General features: G+C 40.6%; 2 protein-coding genes across 2 annotated transcripts; both read right to left on the bottom strand.

Annotated features, from left to right (window-relative positions):
* Positions 1 to 1,824: 1,824 nt before the first annotated feature.
* On the bottom strand, positions 1,825 to 3,331 carry LOC111978610 (2-aminoethanethiol dioxygenase). The gene has a single exon (XM_024008758.2). It carries the CDS (start codon positions 3,038 to 3,040, stop codon positions 2,288 to 2,290), a length of 753 nt encoding a protein of 250 aa, XP_023864526.1. The 5' UTR covers positions 3,041 to 3,331; the 3' UTR covers positions 1,825 to 2,287.
* Positions 3,332 to 17,259: 13,928 nt separating this feature from the next.
* Positions 17,260 to 20,871, bottom strand: LOC111978735 (protein ZNF365). The gene is made up of 5 exons (XM_024008960.2): positions 20,415 to 20,871; positions 18,844 to 19,620; positions 18,410 to 18,581; positions 17,999 to 18,042; positions 17,260 to 17,679 (listed from the first exon to the last, which is right to left on the bottom strand). The coding sequence occupies exons 1-5, from the start codon at positions 20,435 to 20,437 to the stop codon at positions 17,499 to 17,501; spliced, it is 1,197 nt and encodes a 398-aa protein (XP_023864728.1). The 5' UTR covers positions 20,438 to 20,871; the 3' UTR covers positions 17,260 to 17,498.
* Between the last annotated feature and the right edge of the window lie 364 nt (positions 20,872 to 21,235).

Here is a 21,235-nt window from a genome sequence, read left to right as displayed (position 1 = left end):
ATCCTGTACCTGTCCCGCAGGTGTGATGTTCGGATGTACCGATCCTGTGCAGGTGTTGTTACACGTGGTTTGCCACTGCGAGGACGATCAGCTGTCCGTCCTGTCTCCCTGTAGCGCTATCTTAGGCGTCTCACAGTACGGACATTGCAATTTATGCCCTGGTCACATCTGCAGTCCTCATGCCTCCGTGCAGCATGCCTAAGGCACGTTCACACAGATGAGCAGGGATCCTGGGCATCTTTCTTTTGGTGTTTTTCAGTCAGTAGAAAGGCCTTTTTAGTGTCCTAAGTTTTCATAAATGTGACCTTAATGGCTACCGTATGTAAGCTGTTAGTGTCTTAATGACCATTCCACAGGTGCATGTTCATTAATTGTTTATGGTTCATTGAACAAGCATGGAAACAGTGTTTAAACCCTTTACAATGAAGATCTGTGAAGTTATTTCGATTTTTAAGAATTATCTTTGAAAGACAGGGTCCTGAAATAGGGACGTTTCTTTTTTGTTTAGGTCAAGGGAGGCCTATGCTGTACAGTGATCCCTCGCCACTTCGCGTCACTTATCGCGGATTCGCCTATTTCGCGGATTTTCATAATGCATTTTTTTTTTTTTTTTTTGGTGCATTGTGCTTCTGCATTCTGATTCGCGAAAAAACTCACTCCGCTTCTTGTATCAAAACATGCTACGAATTGTGCTATCATTTTGCGTCTCGTGCGTAGTTTATGTGTACGACAACAAACAGCTGGCAAATTTACATTAAGTTGGCCAAATTATCTTGTAAGTTTCGAACATTCTCCTAAAACCCATAATGTCGACGAAACGCTACACGTGCAGTCACTGTATTTGTATACATGTAATAGTTTGCTAATTGTAAAAAAAAAAAAAAGTTTCTATTTCGCGGATTTCACTTATCGCGGGTCATTTTCGGAACGTTAAACCCCCAGCGCATTAACGACGGATTACTGTATACAGTATTCTACTAGTCACATTGTCCTTCTCAGGTAATACTCAGTATGTCCACAAGAGGCCCCTAAGCCACAAGCAATGAACTCAATAGCGCTCTGCCAAATATGAGCTAAATTCCCAAATTGATGAAGCAAGCAAAGTTATTATGGAGATTAAGTTTAATTTGTGAAGCTCGATTAACTAAGCAATGTTTAAGATAATTATTCAGTAACCCATGGCCCATGGGACTATCTCAAAGAATGTAGTTTGATCCAATCAAAACATACCTATAGTAAATGATGACTTTTGTCATTTGTAAAGTCTGATTAATCAGGCTGTAATACACAATTGGTATATACAACCTGAAAGTAATGCCTTCAAAATCATGTAAATGTTCCATACAAGCCAGAATGTTTAATAAAATTACATTTAAACTTACTCTACCGCTTGTCTGTTAGGTTTGTCTTTCAGTTGCTTAACCAATCTTTTTAGAGAGCCAGTWGGTATATGGTTCGGTTTGGCATAGAGGTAAAGTTAGGCAATGAAAATTGTATATTATGAATCAGGGGAGGATGGAGGACATTGCACACTATATTTTTGTTGTTGTTGAAGGCTTGAAATCTGAATATAAATAAATACAAATCTCACAAAGGTGTGGAAATTCTCCATCCTCCCGATTCAGAATATAATTTTCATTATCATGGCATGCTTGGTTCAACAGCTATTAACTAAATAAAATGGAAAATCCAATATAAACTATTTTTTATCTCAGTGCCTGGAACTGAACAATATACCTTCCAGCTCTTTAACAAGTTGGGTAAACATTGGATATTTTGTCTCTAATTTAGAGCAGCCGAATAATAAACCGCACAGACAACTGGTAGAGTAATTTTCAATGTTATTTGATTCAACATTCTGTGTATTACAGCCAACCCCATTTAGTGAATTCTTGAATCCCTCACGATTTTCTTCTTAGAAATGTTGTTTTATGTATAGTTTCAGTTAATTTCAAGACATGATAAGCTTGGTGTCATTTCAAATACATTAGAGATGATGTACAAAGATCACAATTTATCAACTGAGTAACTACTTTCATTACAGGCTAAATGCATAGTGACTGGCCAACCCCCAAACTGAAGAGACGATTGTGAGCATTTGTCCAACTTTAGTAGAAGTGCTTTTAGTTCACACAACATGTTCTCCCATTACACACCACAGTGACAGTGATATCCATTCCATAATAATCCATCATTGTAGGAATTATGACCATCATACATTTATACCATGTTGTGACACAGCCCTGAGAATCAATGGTTCACATCAATTCAGCGTTCATAGTGCGCTTCAGATGTTGACTTCAGGGCCGGGGTAAGGTTCACCACCACACCAGAAATCAGAAGGTTGCGGTACTTCCATGAGCCAAACTTCTTTTTGRCCCTGAGCCTCAGCCTTTTTGTCCTCCGAGTCAGACTCCAGAACTTTGTAATAATGACAGTCTCTACCGTCATTTGGATCATATGGTGGTGCCAGAATATCGAGGAAAGCAGTGGGTCCATCGACTGCGTCGATTTGATGAAGGTTGTCTCGGTCAGGGGTCAAAATACACGGGCCACTCTCTTCTGTAAACTCCCCGACCGACCGGAGTATTGACATCCTCAGCGCATCTCTCTGGAAAGGTAGCAGGGGAGGCTTGAATTGCGTGTCACTGGCCACGTTAGTTGATTTGTCCAACCTGTCAAAACAGGTGATCCTGACCTTGCCATACATAACTTTTAACATGCCGTACATTCCCGGGTGGTCGTGCAAGGGGATGGAAGCACCGCTCTTCAGCAGAAACACCCCCATGCTGAATTGGTCTGTCTCGCATATGTGCATGTATGTGACCGGGGGGTTGTGTGGCAGTGGTGTAGACGCGCAGTCAACTTTCCTTGGAGCAATCTTCAGATCCGCAGCTCTGATTTCAGTCATGAGGGTTTGGAGTTTACCTTGATTATCCAAAAACGCTTTATCACCTACTAAAGATGGGTTTCTAAAAGTTACAAGCGCCTGTCTACCAATTTTCTGAACGAGGGAGGTCATGTTGTCGCGAGGCATCATAAAGCCCGTGAAGTACTGTCCTGTAATCCCACACTAGTCTCGCGCTTGCTAGCTAGCGTTTAGCAGGCTGGGCTCCAAGCACAGCTGCCGTTGATCCTGCCTGTCCCTCTCTCGGTGAGAATGATTGATTACACCCGGTGAAATATATATTCCAACTTCACATAAAAATAGAACGTCGAATACAATTTTAAGTGAGGGATACTCTGTATGACAGAACAGCAAATTTCTCTCCAACTCCCCATTTACGGATATCTTTCACACACGTCCGCAAAGGATAACGCTTCAGTTCGTGACGCGGGGCWTTGTGGGAAATGTGGTTTAATAATGTACTATTGGTATTTATCTTCACCCAAACACATCGTTATTAGATAAAAATATAATGCATATGAAATGTGTATGATATTTGTTATGATACTATGTTCAAATACAAGTCTTACATTTCATATCATTGTGAGAGATGATAAACGTATTTACTTATGTACTACAATAACCAAAATACCATTCCTCACCTCCTTAAAGGGGAACAGCAGTGAGGTTGTTGACCTTTTCATACTTGAGTCTACTGATTCTGGACAATACAGAGCGCAGCAGTGTAGTATGAGTAGGCCTACCAATATAAGACTCGTTTATTATTCTATCAATTGAAAAAGCAGAGCAGCATTAGGTTTGAAATGATGGCAGGACTTTGAAAGAATGGTAGAATTTTCTCTGAAACATAAGAGGGTCTATCAATCTCACCGAGCAGCAAGCCCAATGCACATTTTAATTTGAGTAATTTAGCAGACACTGTTATCCAGAGCAATAAGAGTTAAGTGCCTTGCTCATGGGCACAACTACAGATTTTTCACTGAGTCAGCTCAATGATTGGAACCAGCAACCTTTTGGTTACGCTCTAAACGCACTTAACCACTACGCTACCTGCCATCTCAATGTATGTTACGGCAGCCTAATTTCCTTTAACAATTTGGTCACTAAAAAATAATTCATGAAACATGTGTGACCTGTCATATGGAAGCTATTTAGCATGTTATCTAAAAAGAGTGACAGATGGTTCCACATTTGGTAATCATTCCTCATCAGGTTGTTTTTCTGTTCTTTTTTCCCCACAATTCTCCATCATCACACACACACACACACACACACACACACACACACACACACACACACACACACACACACACACACACACACACACACACACACAAAGGATACACTCGTGCAGGAAATGACACTAACTCCCCCGTCCATTCCTTTGTTCCTCTTATTCTTGGCTCCCTGTAAAGTGTATTTCTGCTACAGATCATTTGAGGCATAGCCTAACCACATTTATAAATGTGTTTTGCAAACTTGATTAATTAGGTGGGTTCATGTGAGATACAACTGGATGGAAGGAGGTGGAAACTCTGGAGCTGAATTGAAAGTAAAGCTTAGCAAGAAGCATAGCTAAAGCAAGAGGACTCTGTCCTACCTCCTTAATTCTATTGTGGTGCTTCTGTCAAAACAAAACAAACAAGATTTTTATCTGCAAGAAGCTGTTTATTTGTGGCCTTGGTTCACCAGCAAACCCCACAAACCACTTGTATATTTATCACTGTGTCTTAGAAATTCCTCGAGAGCAGCAGTAGTATCTTTCAAAACATCATTGAGTTTGTATGCTGCTGGGCCTGCAATGAGCTGTAGAGCACTCCTCCATTACTCAGGGAGTCAGCTTGATTTCTTGTGAAACAGCAGTATGGTAATAGGGCATTGTTGCAGTTAAATTACAAAGAAATATTTTGGGTTTGATCTTAAACGGATATCCACTGTGCTTTGGAGTTAGGCAAGACAAGCCTATTTCTCCCCCCAAATTCTTCACATCAAATGCTACGCATTGCCAGTAAACAGGATTTATGTTTTCCAGAATCACTCTCAAGGTCATGATGGATATAATGTGCTTAGAGTTGTGCTTAGAGTCTCTCAACCCAGAGTCATTGTGTGCTCTCCCGACACTCCGCTGGGTATTTGCAGGAAGCAAGGCTGTTGTACAGTCCCCCCACATGCTATCTTATCCCTAGGGATCCATAAGGAGTGGCTAACGGCTAGCTATAGCCACAATCTTTATTYCTAAACAATTGGTCCTCCCAACTAGAGTAACATCGGTTTTCTGTCTCCTGTCACCACACTTTATATGGAGTGTATCAATTGTAGATATACCAAATTAAAAACAACTAATTGATAACAAAATATTCTAGGGTAAAGGGTGCCAAAATGTTGCATGCATATCATTCTGTCAACAGAGAAACATAAAAAAAAGTCATATTTGGCATCACTGATGTCGTTTCAAGTTTAAGAATCTAGCCCACTGGTTTCATAAAGCCACTTAATGTATTTACACAGCTTCCAAGGAAAACAAAGGTTCTGGCTGGAGCCTTTGAGTCAAGCTGGCCTTTCAGGGATAAAAAGAGGAAGAGGGATAGAGAGAGGGTGGCGGGGAGAAGAGTGAGCTTAGGCATTGGCTTGCAAGTGCAGGGCCTCATGGCCCCCATCCACTAACAGCCCATCCTCTCTGCTTGTTTCCTATCGACATAGGGTCCCTGCACTGTGAACAGGGGACTCAGAGGACTTGGGATCTGTTGATAATGGGCCCTGTTTCTCCTTTGAGTAGTTTATTATCTCTGGCAGAGAAATCTTCAAACATTCTCTCTGGCCAGGCCTGGGCCCACTGACTTCATATGCTAGATTTCATATTGTCAGTTTGAGTTTGTGGTGCTGGGTGAAAAGTTATGATTTAACAGATATTTAATATCTTAACCAAGGTGGCTTTATGAATGCTATATTCAAGGAGCCATACAGTATAGATAAAATGATCAATACAGAGCCAAAGAGATACTGATTTAAATAGTTATGTGGCTGGGCACCCAAATTCAGGTCAACCTGTTGAGATTTGTTCATCTTCTCAAGGAAAGATAAAACATGCTACATGCAGTATTATTACATTGTAATGAAGCTTTGTGAATCATAATGTATGATGAGGTGTTGTCTATATCAAAGATGAGGATTCTAAAGCAGAGTGGAGGATGTTTGGATTATCACTTCCAAATGGACTACAAGAGTCGCAGGGGAGACGGGACATGTACACAATTCAAGTCCCTGTAGAATGTATAAAGCGGAGTAGAGTTGATGTCAACAGCAGGCATATGGTATACAAGACTGTAAAGGTCCAGTGATAAATGGTCATATAATATGGCACCACACAATCAACTTACTTTTGTCAAGCAATCTGCAGAAACATAACCTATTTATATCTTATTCCTGTCAATCAACATTATTTATCATTGGGAATGTTATTATTAGTTACAGTTAGCCAATGTGTTGGTACATCATTTGTGTGTGTGGTGTGTGTGTGAATGGGTGTGGGGGGGGGCATTATACAAAAATTTGCATTGTGGCATCACTGGTGTTTGGTAAATAATCAGCCACCCGATGCATAGGGAAATATTGACATCAGCCAAGAAGCAACTGCATCCATGATGCAACTATTAACAAATGTCCACATCCTTTTAATGATAACACAGTGCCTTTATTGCTCGTCTCTACGAGATCAGTGTTGTGTATTTTGTTGAGAATCAGCCTGTTTTGAGATGTCATTTTCCAAACAGTAGATTTCAATGAGAAATCCAGTGTGGAAGTCTAGGATGATAATATCATTCATTTATTCTACAGCAAGCCTACAGCAATCCACACAGATTTGAAAGACCTCACTCTAAACTTCCTGCCTGAACAATTGCAAACTTTCTTTATCTTTACCATGATCCATCCTAGGGCTGACCCCATTTAGTCGACTGGTCGATTGTTTGGTCAATAGGCTGTTGGTCGACCGATCATTTTTTAATTGAGCAGTTGCAAAAAAATAAATGTTTTATGGCACATCTTGATTGACGTCTGTCTCAGTGGACTAATCCATTGCGGAGGCCACGGGGATGGCACACCATTATCACCAGTAGTATATTTACTGTTAATTCACATAATTTCTCATCTACAATGTTTGTTTGGCTGCCGTAATTTCTGTTATTAATGAATTCAATATGTTATTATTACAGTGTTTTTACAGTTCTTATTGTCGGAGTGGACACGTTGTTTGCAGAGCTCACAACCTAGGCTACACTTGTGCGAAACAAGTTCGGGTTTATTTCATTCCATTTACGAGTTGTCAATTTATTAATTGTGTTTTATTTGGAGCGGTCATGTCAATGTTGAGTAAGGAGGCACACCTGATTATGCATAGAAGTAGGTCTAGGCTTCCTGGCCTGCGCGCAATTGTAGGCTTATAAATGTGCCCATTTGGGGATCTGATAGTATTTCTGATTATCTTAACTCAACACCACTAATGAGCTGTGGAGCTTCTCAAAGTCATTTTTTCCCTCACCTCAAACAAATCAAATCAAACAGCAAGTAAACAAAGTCTGTTTTTACATCCATTGAGAATGACAATCGTTCCTCAATGTAGCCTATTTGAAAAATCTTTCCAGCTCTCTCCGTTTGATAACCACTTGGCATGAAAGGAAATAAAATGTAATGCMCTGATCTGGTGGAAACATCATAAAATAGGCCTACCTGATTACTTCTTATCCCTTGCGCAAATACAGCTGTGTCTGTCCAGAGCTCACCTGCAGCAGGATATTTTCTACCTGCAGGCTGCAATGTTTTTATTTGTTGGCTTTATGTAGGCTATATTGACTAGTTGGCGATGGCAATAGAAGTTACTTTTAGATTTGTATAATTTTCATTTAGATATCATTTTTATTAATCGCATGACAATGATTTTGAGATATGAAGACTTGATTAMAAAATAAAAATGTGCATATGAAAATCATAACTGGCACACAGATCGGTAGAAATTGTAAGATAAATTGGCACTCCAAATGGAAAATGTTTGCCAACCCCTGATGTAGCCTATTACCGGCAACTTCGGGAGCATAATGACAGAATCTGTGAAGGCCAGCAGCAGGTGGCAGCGAGAGGAGGGTCAGGAACAGGTTTTTGTCTTCCAGTTAGGCTATCTTGATTTCTAGCTCCCTCTTGAGTTAATTGTGTGTTTTAATTATTGAATCACGGTGTGCTTAAAGCATCAGACAAGCTCAGTAGCCTACATATAGTTGATTTTATTAAAACACATAGGYTGTTTCTATATATGGAAAAATAAACTTTAACTTTAAATCGAATTGGCCGGACTCTTGGTCGACCAAGATTTTTTTTTAGTCGGGACAGCCCTAATCCAACCACAACACTTTCGTTAATTGTGAGATGTTTGAACTTGGCAACCTTTGCTCCCCAGAGGTACAAGGCAGCCCCTCATAAGAGTCTCATTCAAAATGCAGTTTTGTGAATGGATCAACAATTATACAGAATTCAAGGGTACATTTGGAGACAGTGTCGACAGAGATGAATCAAATAGTAAAAGTCTACAAAGGACTTGTCTACCATGCATCCTGTCTGACTATGTTCTGGCAATGTTGGCAGTATTGCAATAACAGTGCAACAACTACAGTGCATGTTGTATTATTTTATGGGGGATGGATATATTTTTCATATATTATTTTTGTTGTTATTTTTTTTTTTACAGTCAGCAACTCTTTATTTGGATAGTCTGTAGAGCATCTAGATGGACTATCGGTAACATTTCAACTACACTTAACAAAAATATAAATGCAACATGTAGTGTTGGTCCCATGTTTCAAGAGCTGAAATAAAAGATCCCAGAAATGTTCCTATACACACAAAAAGCTTATTTCTGTTTACATCCCTGTTCGTGAGCATTTCCCCTTTGCCAAGATAATTAATCCACCTGACAGTTGTGGCATATCAAGAAACTGATTAAACAGCATGATCATTACACAGGTGCATCTTGTGCTGGGGACAATTAAAGGCCCATCTAAAATGTGCAGTTTTGTCACACAACACAATGCCATAATTGTCTAAAGTTTTGAGGGAGCGTGCAATTGGCATGCTGACTGCAGGAATGTCCACCAGAGCTGTTGCCAGAGAATTTAATGTTTATTTGGCAGTACATCCAACAGGCCTCACAACCGCAGACCGCGTGTAACCACACCATCCCAGGACCTCCACCATCCCAGGACCTCCACATCCAGCTTCTTCACTTGCGTGATCGTCTGAGACCAGCCACCCGTACAGCTGATGAAACTGTGGGTTTACACAACCTAAGAATTTCTACACAAACTGCCAGTAACTATCTCAGGGAAGCTTATCTGCATGCTAGTCATCCTCATCAGGGTCTTGACCTGATTGCAGTRRGGCGTCGTAACTGACTTCAGTGGGCAAATTCTCACCTTCAATGGGCACTGGAGAAGTGTGCTCTTCACAGATGACTCCCGGTTTCAATTATACCTGGCAGATGATGGTATGATTTGATTCATTAGGATCCCCATTAGCTGACGCCAATGGCGACAGCTAGTCTTACTGGTGTCCGACGRATAACAAAAAAGACATTACAGTCAAAAGGCAATTTACATACATTTAAAAACATTAACATGTAGTGTGTGTGTGTGCATCTATCAGTTACACATACATGTCAGTACATACACACAACAAGTAGGTGTATGGCGTCGTGTGGCGAGCGGTTTGCTGATGTCAACGTTGTGAACAGAGTGCCCCATGGTGGAGGTGGGGTTAAGGTATGGACAGGCATAAGCTACGGACAATGAACACAATTGCATTTTATCGATAGCAATTTGAATGCACATAGATACGGTAACGAGATCTTGAGGCCCATTGTCATGCCTTTTATTCACTGCTATCACCTCATGTTTCAACATGATAATGCACAGCCCCATGTCTTAAAGATCTGTACACAATTCCTGGAAGCTGAAAATTTCCCAGTTCTTCCATGGCCTGCATACTCAGACATGCTACCCATTGAGCACGTTTGGGATGCTCTGGATTGACGTYTACAACAGCGTGTTCCACTTCCCGAAAATATCCAGCAACTTCGCACAGCCATTGAAAAGGAGTGGGATAACATTCCATAGGCCACAATCAACAGCCTGATTAACTCTATAGCGAAAGAGATGTGGCGCGCTGCTTGAGGCGCGCTGGTGGTCACACCAGATACAGACAGATTTTCTGATCCACACCCATACCGTCAAAAAGAAAGATGCATATCTGTACTCCCAGTCATGTAAAATCCATAGATTAAGGCCTAATGAAATKATTTCAACAGACTGATTTCCTTACATGAACTGTAACTCAGTAAAATCTTTGAAATTGTTGCATGTTGTTTATATTTTTTGTTCAGTGTAACTATCTCTAACCCTAAACCTAACCCTTACCCTAACTATTATTATAAACCTACTCCTAGCAAGCAGTTGCTTATCAACAGATGGTCATACTATCAACAAACTATATAGAGCATCTACAGATGGAAAATCCGGTCTATCCAAATAGTGACACATTATTATAACTGTAGCAGGGGAGACACTGAGTGGCCATCAGTGAGTATTGCACTTTTCTGTGGCACGTGTGTGTTATAGGCTACAGTATTATATATTCCCAAATAAGTTCTGATAAATTGACATCAAGGTCTAATAATTAATTAAAAACATGAAATTAATGTATTAAATAAGTTAGTGACCACTCACTACCTTTGGTCAAGTAGTGGTTGACCAAAGTTCCAACTACTCACAGGATATGAAAGGGCACTAGATAAAGGGCTGACGTCAAATGAACAGAACTGTGACYCACTGTTAGTGAGATGAGAGCAACCCATTCATTCTCAAAAAGACAAGCCTGTCCTCTCCATTGTCAACCCTACTCACAAATATGCATGACAGATTAAYGATTTTAATGTCCACTATACACATCTGTGAATAATCAAACTTTAAGTTAAGTACTTCACTGATGTAGAGTAATATGGTGTTTGAAGTACAGTAGGAAGTAGCTTAATATACAACCATCAATAATGCTCGAGTCTCTAAATGTCACAAAAGATGACTGAAAAGACAGCAATAAATACACACTACAAAAACAACAAAATACTGTTGTTCTCTCCATGCACATAGGTTATTATTTTCACATCAGGAATATCAATAATAAAACAAAAAATTAGATTTTTTGTATTTTGTTCTTTACTCTTCATGTCACACAGGCCAGCAAGTTTAAACAAAAGTAGTATAATTGTTCACAGTATTGCATTTTGCACAGTGTTATACAGACTACAGTGTTTCAAGTGAAGGCACAAAACAAGAGGTTATTCTTGCAAATAAACCCCACCTACAAACATAAACCAGGGAGACTAAACTTGTAGATATAAGAGTAACACATAATTAAACTAACTTTATCTCTGGTCACATCAACACCTTAATCCTCCTCTCTCTTTCTGATTGTCCAGTGTTAACAACGTCCTGATGAAACCCATAAGCCCCAAAGTGCTCTTTTGCTCAATTATGCAACTCTGATACCATTAAAATATACCTCGCTCCGCTACAAAACTACAAGTTACATKATTTTAACACGTTGTATTTGCTATATAAAAGGAGCATGCTCTCACAAAAGCTATGCACCTCATGCATCTAAGTCCAATTACTTTCACAATGCAAAGACAGACAAAGGTAGTGAACTGAATACCTGCGACAAAAACGTACTTGAAGCACACACATAAAATCATTAAAATCTGATTCAAAGTACTGTATAAGCATTCCGTTAACCACTTTTGGTAACAGGGCCCTCTATGCATTGTACAGTCGTGGCCAAAAGTTGAGAATGACCCAAATATTAATTTCCACCAAGTTTGCTGCTTCAGTGTCTTTAGATATTTTTGTCAGATGTTACTATGGAATACTGAAGTATAACTACAAGCATTTCATAAGTGTCAAAGGCTTTTATTGACAATTACACAAAGTTGATGCAAAGAGTGAATATTTGCAGTGTTGACCCTTCTTTTTTAAGACCTCTGCAATCCGCCCTGGCATGCTGTCAATTAACTTCTGGGCCACATCCTGACTGATGGCAGCCCATTCTTGCATAATCAATGCTTGGAGTTTGTGGGTTTTTGTTTGTCCACCCGCCTCTTGAGGATTCACCAAAGTTCTCAATGGGATTAAGGTCTGGGGAATTTCCTGGCCATGGACCCAAAATATCTATGTTTTGTTCCCCGAGCCACTTTGTTATCACTTTTGCCTTATGGCAAGGTGCTCCATCATGCTGTAAAATGCATTGTTTGTCACCAAACTGTTCCTGGATGGTTGGGAGAAGTTGATCTCGGAGGATGTGTTGGTACCATTCTTTATTCATGGCTGTGTTCTTAGGCAAAATTGTGAGTGAGCCCACTCCCTTGGCTGAGAAGCAACCCCACACATGGTTTCAGGATGCTTTACTGTTGGCATGACACAGGACTGATGGTAGCGCTCACCTTGTCTTCTCCGGACAAGCTTTTTTTCCGGGTGCACCAAACAATCGGAAAGGGGATTCATCAGAGAAAATGACTTTACCCCAGTTCTCAGCAGTTCAATCCRTGTACCTTTTGCAGAATATCAGTCTGTCCCTGATGTTTTTCCTGGAGAGAAGTGACTTATTTTGCTGCCCTTCTTGACACCAGGCCATCCTCCAAAGGTCTTCGCCTCACTGTGCGTGCAGATGCACTCACACCTGCCTGCTGCCATTCCTGAGCAAGCTCTGTACTGGTGGTGCCCCGATGCCGCAGCTGAATCAACTTTAGGAGATAGTCCAGCAAGCGCCAGGYCCATCTTGGGCGCCCTGAAGCCTTCTTCACAACAATTGAACCGCTCTCCTTGAAGTTCTTGATGATCCGATAAATGGTTGATTTAGGTGRAATCTTACTGGCAGCAATATTCTTGCCTGTGAAGCCCTTTTTGTGCAAAGCAATGATGACGGCACGTGTTTCCTTGCAGGTAASCATGGTTGACAGAGGAAGAACAATGATTCCAAGCACCACCCTCCTTTTGAAGTTTCCAGTCTATTATTCGAACTCAATCAGCATGACAGAGTGATCTACCTGTCTCTTATACACATCTAGATGTGTATAAGAGACAGGTTCATTTGCATGGCAAAGAGGGACTTTGCAATTAATTGCAATTCATCTGATCACTCTTCATAAAATTCTGGAGTATATGCAAATTGCCATCATACAAACTGAGGCAGCAGGCTTTGAAAATTAATATTTGTGTCATTCTCAAAACTTTTGGCCACAACTGTAGACAATTAACATATTAGGCTTTGATCTTGTCCCATCGACATCCCCATGATCCATGAAAACTTCCCGTGAGAAAGGCTGTCGTGTCACAGTTTATGAAATCATGAAATGTCAGAAAAATAACCAAATAAAAAGMTATACTTAGCCACAAAGCACAGTATTGTTCAACATTCAATATCAATGCCAGAAGAGGACTTGGTCTACATAAGGGTTGGTGACAATTCTATTTAAACTTCAGTCAATTCAGGAGTTCTGCTTTAGAAATCCAATTATTTTCCTGAATTTTAACTTGTAATTGACTTCAACCCTGGTCTACACAGCAGCACCATGTAAATAAATAACTATAAAAAGATTGGGTATWTTCATGTGTTTGCTACATTGCCTTAATTTCATAAAACTACATTTCACTTTGAGACATACAGTAGCTCTATACAAAATATCAATCAACACCAATAACAAAACATACAATTACAACAAATACCAAAAGAGACATTTGTTTTATATTGATTTCCATTCGAATACATTCTCATGGTTTGATGGAGTGCATTGACTTGTAAACATAGATACAACATCACAGCAAATAAGGATGCARGATTTCATTCAAATTTACCCCCACGTTTCGCTACATTCACCTAGTTTCCATTTCTTTTTACCAGAGAAAGGATGACCCGTCACACATACATTTAAATGAAAGGACATATCTGTTATCTGTGCTTGTTAGGCCTAGAAAAAAATTACGTGTTTTGGTTAAAAATCACGGGCCTTTGATTCAAAGTATGCATCTCTGTACATTAAAAAAGASGAATGTGACATGGAACCTTAAAGCCCGTTATGAAATATGACATAGCAAGCATGATCAGCCTGTTCTTGATGACCACAGCTTCAGGCTATGTGCTTGACAGATACAGCTGCATGCTCAGGATACCAGAATGTTTTTATTTCATAGATTTCTATTGCAAATCACTACTGTTCCTCAGTTTTTGCAAAGCTAGGCCTACTGTATATGAATTGTTAATAATTAAATTACACTAGTATTATGATTATGTGCAGAAGCGCAATATAGACCTGTATACTAGGGCTGGAATAAAACACTTAGCTTTGTATTAGCTGTTTTGCGCTCCTAGAGGCAGTGCAGTCAAATATATATATATATATATACACACATAAGTTTGGGGTCACTTAGAAATGTCCTTACTTTTTAAAGAAAAGCACATTTTTTGTCCATTAAAATAACATCAAATTGATCAGAAATACAGTGTAGACATTGTTAATGTTGTAAATGACTATTGTAGCTGGAAACGGCAGATTTTTTATGGAATATTTACATAGGCGTACAGAGGCCCATTATCAGCAACCATCACTCCTGTGTTCCAATGGCACATTTCCAATGGCACATTGTGTTAGCTAATCCAAGTTTATAATTTTAAAAGGCTAATTGATCATTAGAAAACCCATTTGCAATTATGTTAACACAGCTGAAAACTGTTGTCCATATTAAAGAAGCAATAAGACTGGCCTTCTTTAGACTAGTTGAGTATCTGGAGCATCAGCATTTATGGGTTCGATTACATGCTCAAAATGGCCAGAAACAAAACTTTWTTTTTGTTTTTGGAAACTCGTCAGTCTATTCTTGTTCTATTCCATGCGAGAAATTGCCAAGAAACTGAAGATCTGGTACAACGCTGTGTACTACTCCCTGCACAGGACAGCGCAAACTGGCTATAACCAGAATAGAAAGAAGTGGGAGGCCCCGGTGCACAACTGAGCAAGAGGACAAGTACATTAGAGTGTCTAGRTTGAGAAACAGACYCCTCACAAGTCCTCAACTGGCAGCTTCATTAAATAGTACCCGCTAAACACCAGTCTCAACGTCAACAGTGAAAAGGCGACTCCGGGATGCTGGCCTTCTAGGCAGAGTTCCTCTGTCCAGTGTCTGTGTTCTTTTGCCCATCTTAATCTTTTATTTTTATTGGCCAGTCTGAGAAATGGCTTTTTCTTTGCAACTCTGCCTAGAAGGCCAGCATCCCGGAGTTGCCTCTCCGACGTTGAGACTGGTGTTTTGCGGGTACTATCTAATGAAGCTGCCAGTTGAGGACTTGTGAGGCGTCTCTTTCTCAAAGTAGACACTCTAATGTACTTGTCCTCTTGCTCAGTTGTGCACCGGGGCCTTCCACTCCTCTTTCTATTCTGGTTTGAGCCAGTTTCCCCCCCCCCCCAAAGGAAGGTAGTATATCTCTCTCACACACACCACAAGATTGGAATAATACTGTGAAAATTATGAAAGAGCTGTTTGAAAAGGTCGCATGAACTTTCAGCTCGTTTTGCATGGGTGGAGTTTGGCCTACCAGGCGGTATAAGTTAATAGACCAATAACAAAGAGTTTCAAACCTCTCTGCCAATAACATCTAGTTTTCAGGTTACATATCCCTTCCATTCGGCTTCTCTCATTAGGTCCTTCACTCAGACCAGACAGTTTAAGCAAAAGTCTTACTTATAAAATGGCTTTTTGCTCAGAAGCAATTTGTTTGTTTTTTACCATTTTAAATTGAAAACAATCACATTGACGTACTTAATTGTTACTGATAGATGATTTGATAGAGAWAAAAAAACAGCTGCATTTGACCTTGAGTTTAAAGGACCCCCCCCCAAAGGTAGTTGCCGCCACTATATCGATGTAATCTCCTGTCCTAGAAAGGAAATACACGTTAGGTTCCTCCGAAGAATGACAAAATATATATWTTTTTTTACTATTAACTATTTTTTAACTATTCAAAAGATTAGCCAGCTGGCTCTATGGCTGGTTCTGGACCTGGATTTGTCATAAGCAATGATTTATGGAAAACTTCGCCACAGACGGAAACCACTGGCCTATTTTTGACTTCATCATCTATTGTTATCTCCAAAGTTTTGTCATCATCCATAAATTGRGTCCGCGAATCCACGATAGAAATAGTTAGAAAGACAAAGCTCTGCTAATATGTATAAACATGGAAAGATAGCTGATATGCGTTTTTCTACATTGTAATAGACACGGTGCAACCTTTAGTAGGTACTTTAGGCTGCTAGCAGGCTTCAGTACAGCAAAGCCATGTCAGCCCATGCTCATAAAGTGAAGTGATTGGCTACAATGACTTTACCCATGATCATGCACACCGCAAATGACATGAAACTATAAATTCCTTTAATTTTATTTTGCGGGTGCCTTTTCATTATCTGGATAGACAATTGTGGTTTTCTATGCTATTATCTCACGCAATTATACCATTTATAAAATGGTCCGATTTTAAATACAGACTAGCTAAAAATTTTTTTTTAAATAAAGTGAAAATGTACGAATTATCCAACGGATTATGATAGTTTTCTGGTATAAAAAAAAGTGGAGGTGTAAAAACGTTTGAACCCCCTATTTAAATTTGCTCAATGGCTCAGCCAGCCAATTGGACACAATACTGTTCGGCTCATCTCAGTCACAAAGAGGAATAACTTTCCAGCTGTTTCTGATTAATAAAAATAAAATATATGCTTTTATTGTCACATACACCAGATAGGTGCAGTGAAATGTGTTGTTTTACAGGGTCAGTCAAAGTAGTGCGGTGCCCCTGGAGCAAATTAGGGTAAAGTGCCTTGTTCAAGGGCACAGACAGGTTTTTCACCTGGCCGGCTCGGGTATTCTAACCAGCGACATTTTGGTTCTGGCCAACGCTCTAAACAATGCRATGCTGGTGGGTGGTAACATTCAAATAAAACCCAGCCCTGAAACATAGGCTGAAAATAATTTGTATGTCATATCACAGGAAGAAATACCACATTCACACAGATTTGCAAGAAGTGGGAAGTTTGGATTTGTCACTTAAAGCCCAAATATATAGTACTTTGACTAATATGATGACTTATTGACTTAAATTGTTGTGCAACATCTTGGGTAAGCTCTGGKCATCTTTCACCTCAAAAGTGGATTTCTACTGGTGTGGGCAGTTAACAATTACATTATCTAGTTAAAAAAAAAATAGATCTACACCCATAAATAGTATGATTTAATACTAATTAAAACATCAATGACGATCAGAAATACATTTCCATCAAGTTACTACAGTACTTCCTAATTGAAACTAGGACAGTAGCAACTTCTAGGACAGAATGGAGCAAAAACTAGCGTACACATGGCCATAAAGCATCCCCTGCTCAGTATTATCTATACATTRAGTAAATACATATCATATATACATTCATTTTGTCGGGCCCTGGTCAGGTTACCTAGTCCTCAAATCCAGCTGATCTGCGGCGCTGGGTCCAGGCTTCATCCCTGCGATCAGGTCTGAAGTAGCCAGAGTTACCCACTCTCTCACTAGGGCCTTTGGGGAACGCCCGTCCTAACTGGGAGGGGTGCATTCTACCCTCCTGGGGACAGGACTGTGACAGCTGATAACCTGCTGACCTAGAATCAGGGGACAGTGCAACAAACCTCAGACACAAAACCAATGCTTCAACAGGCAGCACGTAACGATGACAGACTCAGGATTAGTAGAGAAGATAAAACTCAGAATCATTACTAATGAATGAGGACACAGAATCTCATTTGCGACAAGGGATCCCTATGTATAATTTATATGTAACCATGTCCTAACCTTTGAAACTGGAAACTCAGCATTGTAATCAAAGTGAGACACTAAGGCACAGCCCAAAGCTCATGGGCCCAACTATGGAAAACGTAGATCATGTATATCAACAGTAAAAAATGAAGTTCACAAACTCGCCTGCTTTTGGTTATTCTATGAGGTCCATTTTCAGCTGTCTGGTGCTGCAGGGGAGATGAAAAGATGTCAGGTATTTATACTGTTTACACCAAAGCTCAAACGCTGATATTATCCAGTTCTGGAATGTTATCATGTTTCCCTTTTCTAGATAAATACGGAGGAAGAAAACATATCTGAATAGGCTTCCTCTCAACTCCACAACTGAATCTGGGAGGCCAGTTACGATCAACAGTTCTCACGAGGGTTCAAATGTGTAACAATTATGATATTCTCTACTCTCTCCCTAACCGTCTTTCTGTTGACATCTAAAAAAAAGTAAGAGCAGCTGCCACAAAATACTTTGAAAAGGAATCTGTCATTGTAAACACATTGCTGTCAGTAGTAGGAAACAGGCTTGATATTGTACAGTACCATGTAATCGGTGTAGGTTGGTGGACTGGGTGAGCTCTGGTAGTACTCCAGTAGCCTCTCAGCCAGGGCGATGCGTTTGAGCAGGTTCTCAATGAAACGTTGGATCCGAACTTTACCACATATCTCATGCTGGGCTGCAGCCTCCAGAAAATTCTGAATGGTGATGACTTCTCTGAAAAAAAAGAAGGAAAGAAAAGAAACAAAACTAAGATACAAATTCAAGACTTGAGGGGGGAACAATGGGGGGAGTATCTAGTAACATGCTAAAGAATATTGCTACTGCAAAAATTACAGAAACTCCATTAGCAACAGCAACAATCTAAGGAGTTACCAGATTAGTGTACTGTCTGCCACTTGAGCTCATGATTATGATTTTAACTAACAATACCGTAAGGAAATGTTAAGACTGAGTTACTGACTCAGACACTACTCACTGTTCTCTCCTCTCCAGCTCGTACTCTGACTCGTTCAGCTGCTCCTTTAGTGTGGCGATCACCATCACGGCCATGTCCACCTGGTGGCTCAGCGCTCTCTCCCTCTCCTGTACCTCCTGCCTCTCCTGGGCCAGGTGCTGGGAGTGGGCACGCTCACACAGCAGCTCTGTGTCCGTCTGGGCCAGCTCCGTGCTGACCCTGTGCAGCCTCCTCTGCATGGTGCTGTCCGCTGCCAGCAGGACCTTGGCAAGCCTGCGCCGGACCGACACCTCCCCAGCACAGACACTCCACTCTGGGGACACCGCCTCAGGCTCGCTGCCTGGGTCTGGAGGGTTGTCAAATGGAAATGGGATATGATCTCTCCCAGGGCTGGACTTGTGGAATTTTAAATCATCTTTACGGGCCTCTTCTTCCTCTTCGTCAGTCTGTATCTCCTCCGCTGCCTGCGTCCCCACACTATGCGTACGACACCTCTCTATGCAGCTAGTGACCTCTCGTGTGTCACTCAGGGAGCGCACATGCAGGACTCTCTCTGGGTGAGAGTGCCCCCTGCGGGTCGGGAGGCTCAGCTCGTGCATGGTGTGGTAGTAGCTGTGGCTGTATTCCAGGTGGTCTCTCAAGGAGGCCAGGCTATGGAACCTCTCACACTCCCCACACCGAGGGCACCTAAATGGGAGCTGGGAGTCCGCAGATGCCCCACAAGCCTGCCCATTCTCAGTGATGAGAGAGGTCCTCCTGGCGCATACCTTCGCCTGCATTTCACCTACAACCTGGAAGCTAAACACACAATGGTTACAGTCAGCTGATATATGACTGATATACGTAATCCAAATACAGTAAACTTACGACAGCAGGTAGCCTAGTTGTTAGAGCATTGGACTAGTAACCGAAAGGTTGCACGATCAAATCCCCAAGCTGACAAGGTAAAAATCTGAACAAGGCAGTTAACCCACTGTTCCTAGGCTGTCATTGAAAATAAGAATTTGTTCTTAACTGACTTGCCTAGTTAAATAAAGGTAAAATAAAAATAATAAAATGACCAGACTGATATCTCATGCATACATCACTCAGCTATATTACTGCAATTGAGTAATATTCAACAATAGGCTATTAAATCAAGCCTACATTTGTTTAAATCAAATCCAATTGGCTGTTTAATTTATTCAATCTGTCACCTAACTGACAACTAAGGTTGCAAAAGCCTACCTTCGTAAAACGAAGTGGCCTGCAGATCCTTATCAACAACCAGCCAACAATAGATGAATATGGCAATATGGTTGACGGCAGAGTCATGTAAATACAATTAAAGTAATTAGCTAAGCGATGGCACATAATGGCTCTCGATATTAACAGCTTGTCGTAAATGTAACAGGTCATTTTTAAAAGGCTTAACTATTAGCTAACGCTGGTAGAATTGCTTCCTACCCCATGCATGGCTCATCACTACTAACGTTAGCTAGCTAGTTAGCCAGGCTGCTGCTGCCAATACACAGCTCCATGGTGTTTTATATTACACCATGATCTATTTCGKGCTACTGATGCAGGTAATCTCGCATAAATATATAGTTTACCTGTATTTGCATGATGATGTCATGCAAAAGAGCAAGAATTCCCCACACAGATTTCCTGCGTAGGGTTGTGAAAATGTTAGTCAGCTGAGAGCAATGAACACAGCCTCCCCTACTGTAGGCCTACCTGGGACTGGTTATGTATAAGCTAGTGACGATGAGCAACCAAATATCAATGGAATGTTGCTAATTCAGTAAAATAGCTACAATATTGCGTTTACTGACTACCAATTAGAACCAGAACAGTGCCTTCATTGGTCATTGTAATAAGCGTTGCACATGATGGCATAAATATTCTTCGCCGTCAAATACATTTTTGAATGGAATTTAAAATAGTCATAATTTCCAATTAAATTAATAAGAAATTATATGTTATTAACTGTCAGGCCGTTAAAATCGTATTTTTTTAATTGAACTCCACAATGTGCATCTCAGATAGTGGTGAGGAGGAGTCTACCGTGTCCGGAAGCGACCCTTAATTTTCTGGATTCAGACAGTGCGGAAGAGGCAAAGGAAGTGGCCCAACTCGACAGAAAATCTGGCTCCCTCCAGCAGGTGGCGTTTTTTTTTTACCCCCCAAGGAAGGATAGAAGTTTCGTAACGCTTTAGGTTGTTACAAGTGTACTGATATGAGTAGGACACGTGACTTCCCGGCAACTTTGAGAACAAACACTTTGGTTGCATTCCAAACACACACACACTGGCTGCGTTTCAAACTCATAAAAGACACACCCTCGATTTATGCCCTTGGGGCAATCCCCGTCACCAACTTGGACGTTGGTCCTAACGATAAACCAAACAAGGGAAGTTCGCAATGTAAGTCC

This window comes from Salvelinus sp. IW2-2015, linkage group LG18 (genome assembly GCF_002910315.2).
Source record: "Salvelinus sp. IW2-2015 linkage group LG18, ASM291031v2, whole genome shotgun sequence".
Classification (NCBI taxonomy): domain Eukaryota; kingdom Metazoa; phylum Chordata; class Actinopteri; order Salmoniformes; family Salmonidae; genus Salvelinus; species Salvelinus sp. IW2-2015.
This window is presented reverse-complemented; position numbering and strand designations above follow the sequence as displayed.

Bases quoted from the DNA above. Each gene is read 5' to 3' on its own strand.
- LOC111978735 (XM_024008960.2), bottom strand. From the start codon at position 20,437: ATGACATCATCATGCAAATACAG. The intron at 19,621-20,414 runs GTAAACTATATA...TTGTGTGTTTAG, and splicing joins ACATCATCATGCAAATACAG to CTTCCAGGTTGTAGGTGAAA. The intron at 18,043-18,409 runs GTACTGTACAAT...TCTCCCCTGCAG, and splicing joins CAACCTACACCGATTACATG to CACCAGACAGCTGAAAATGG.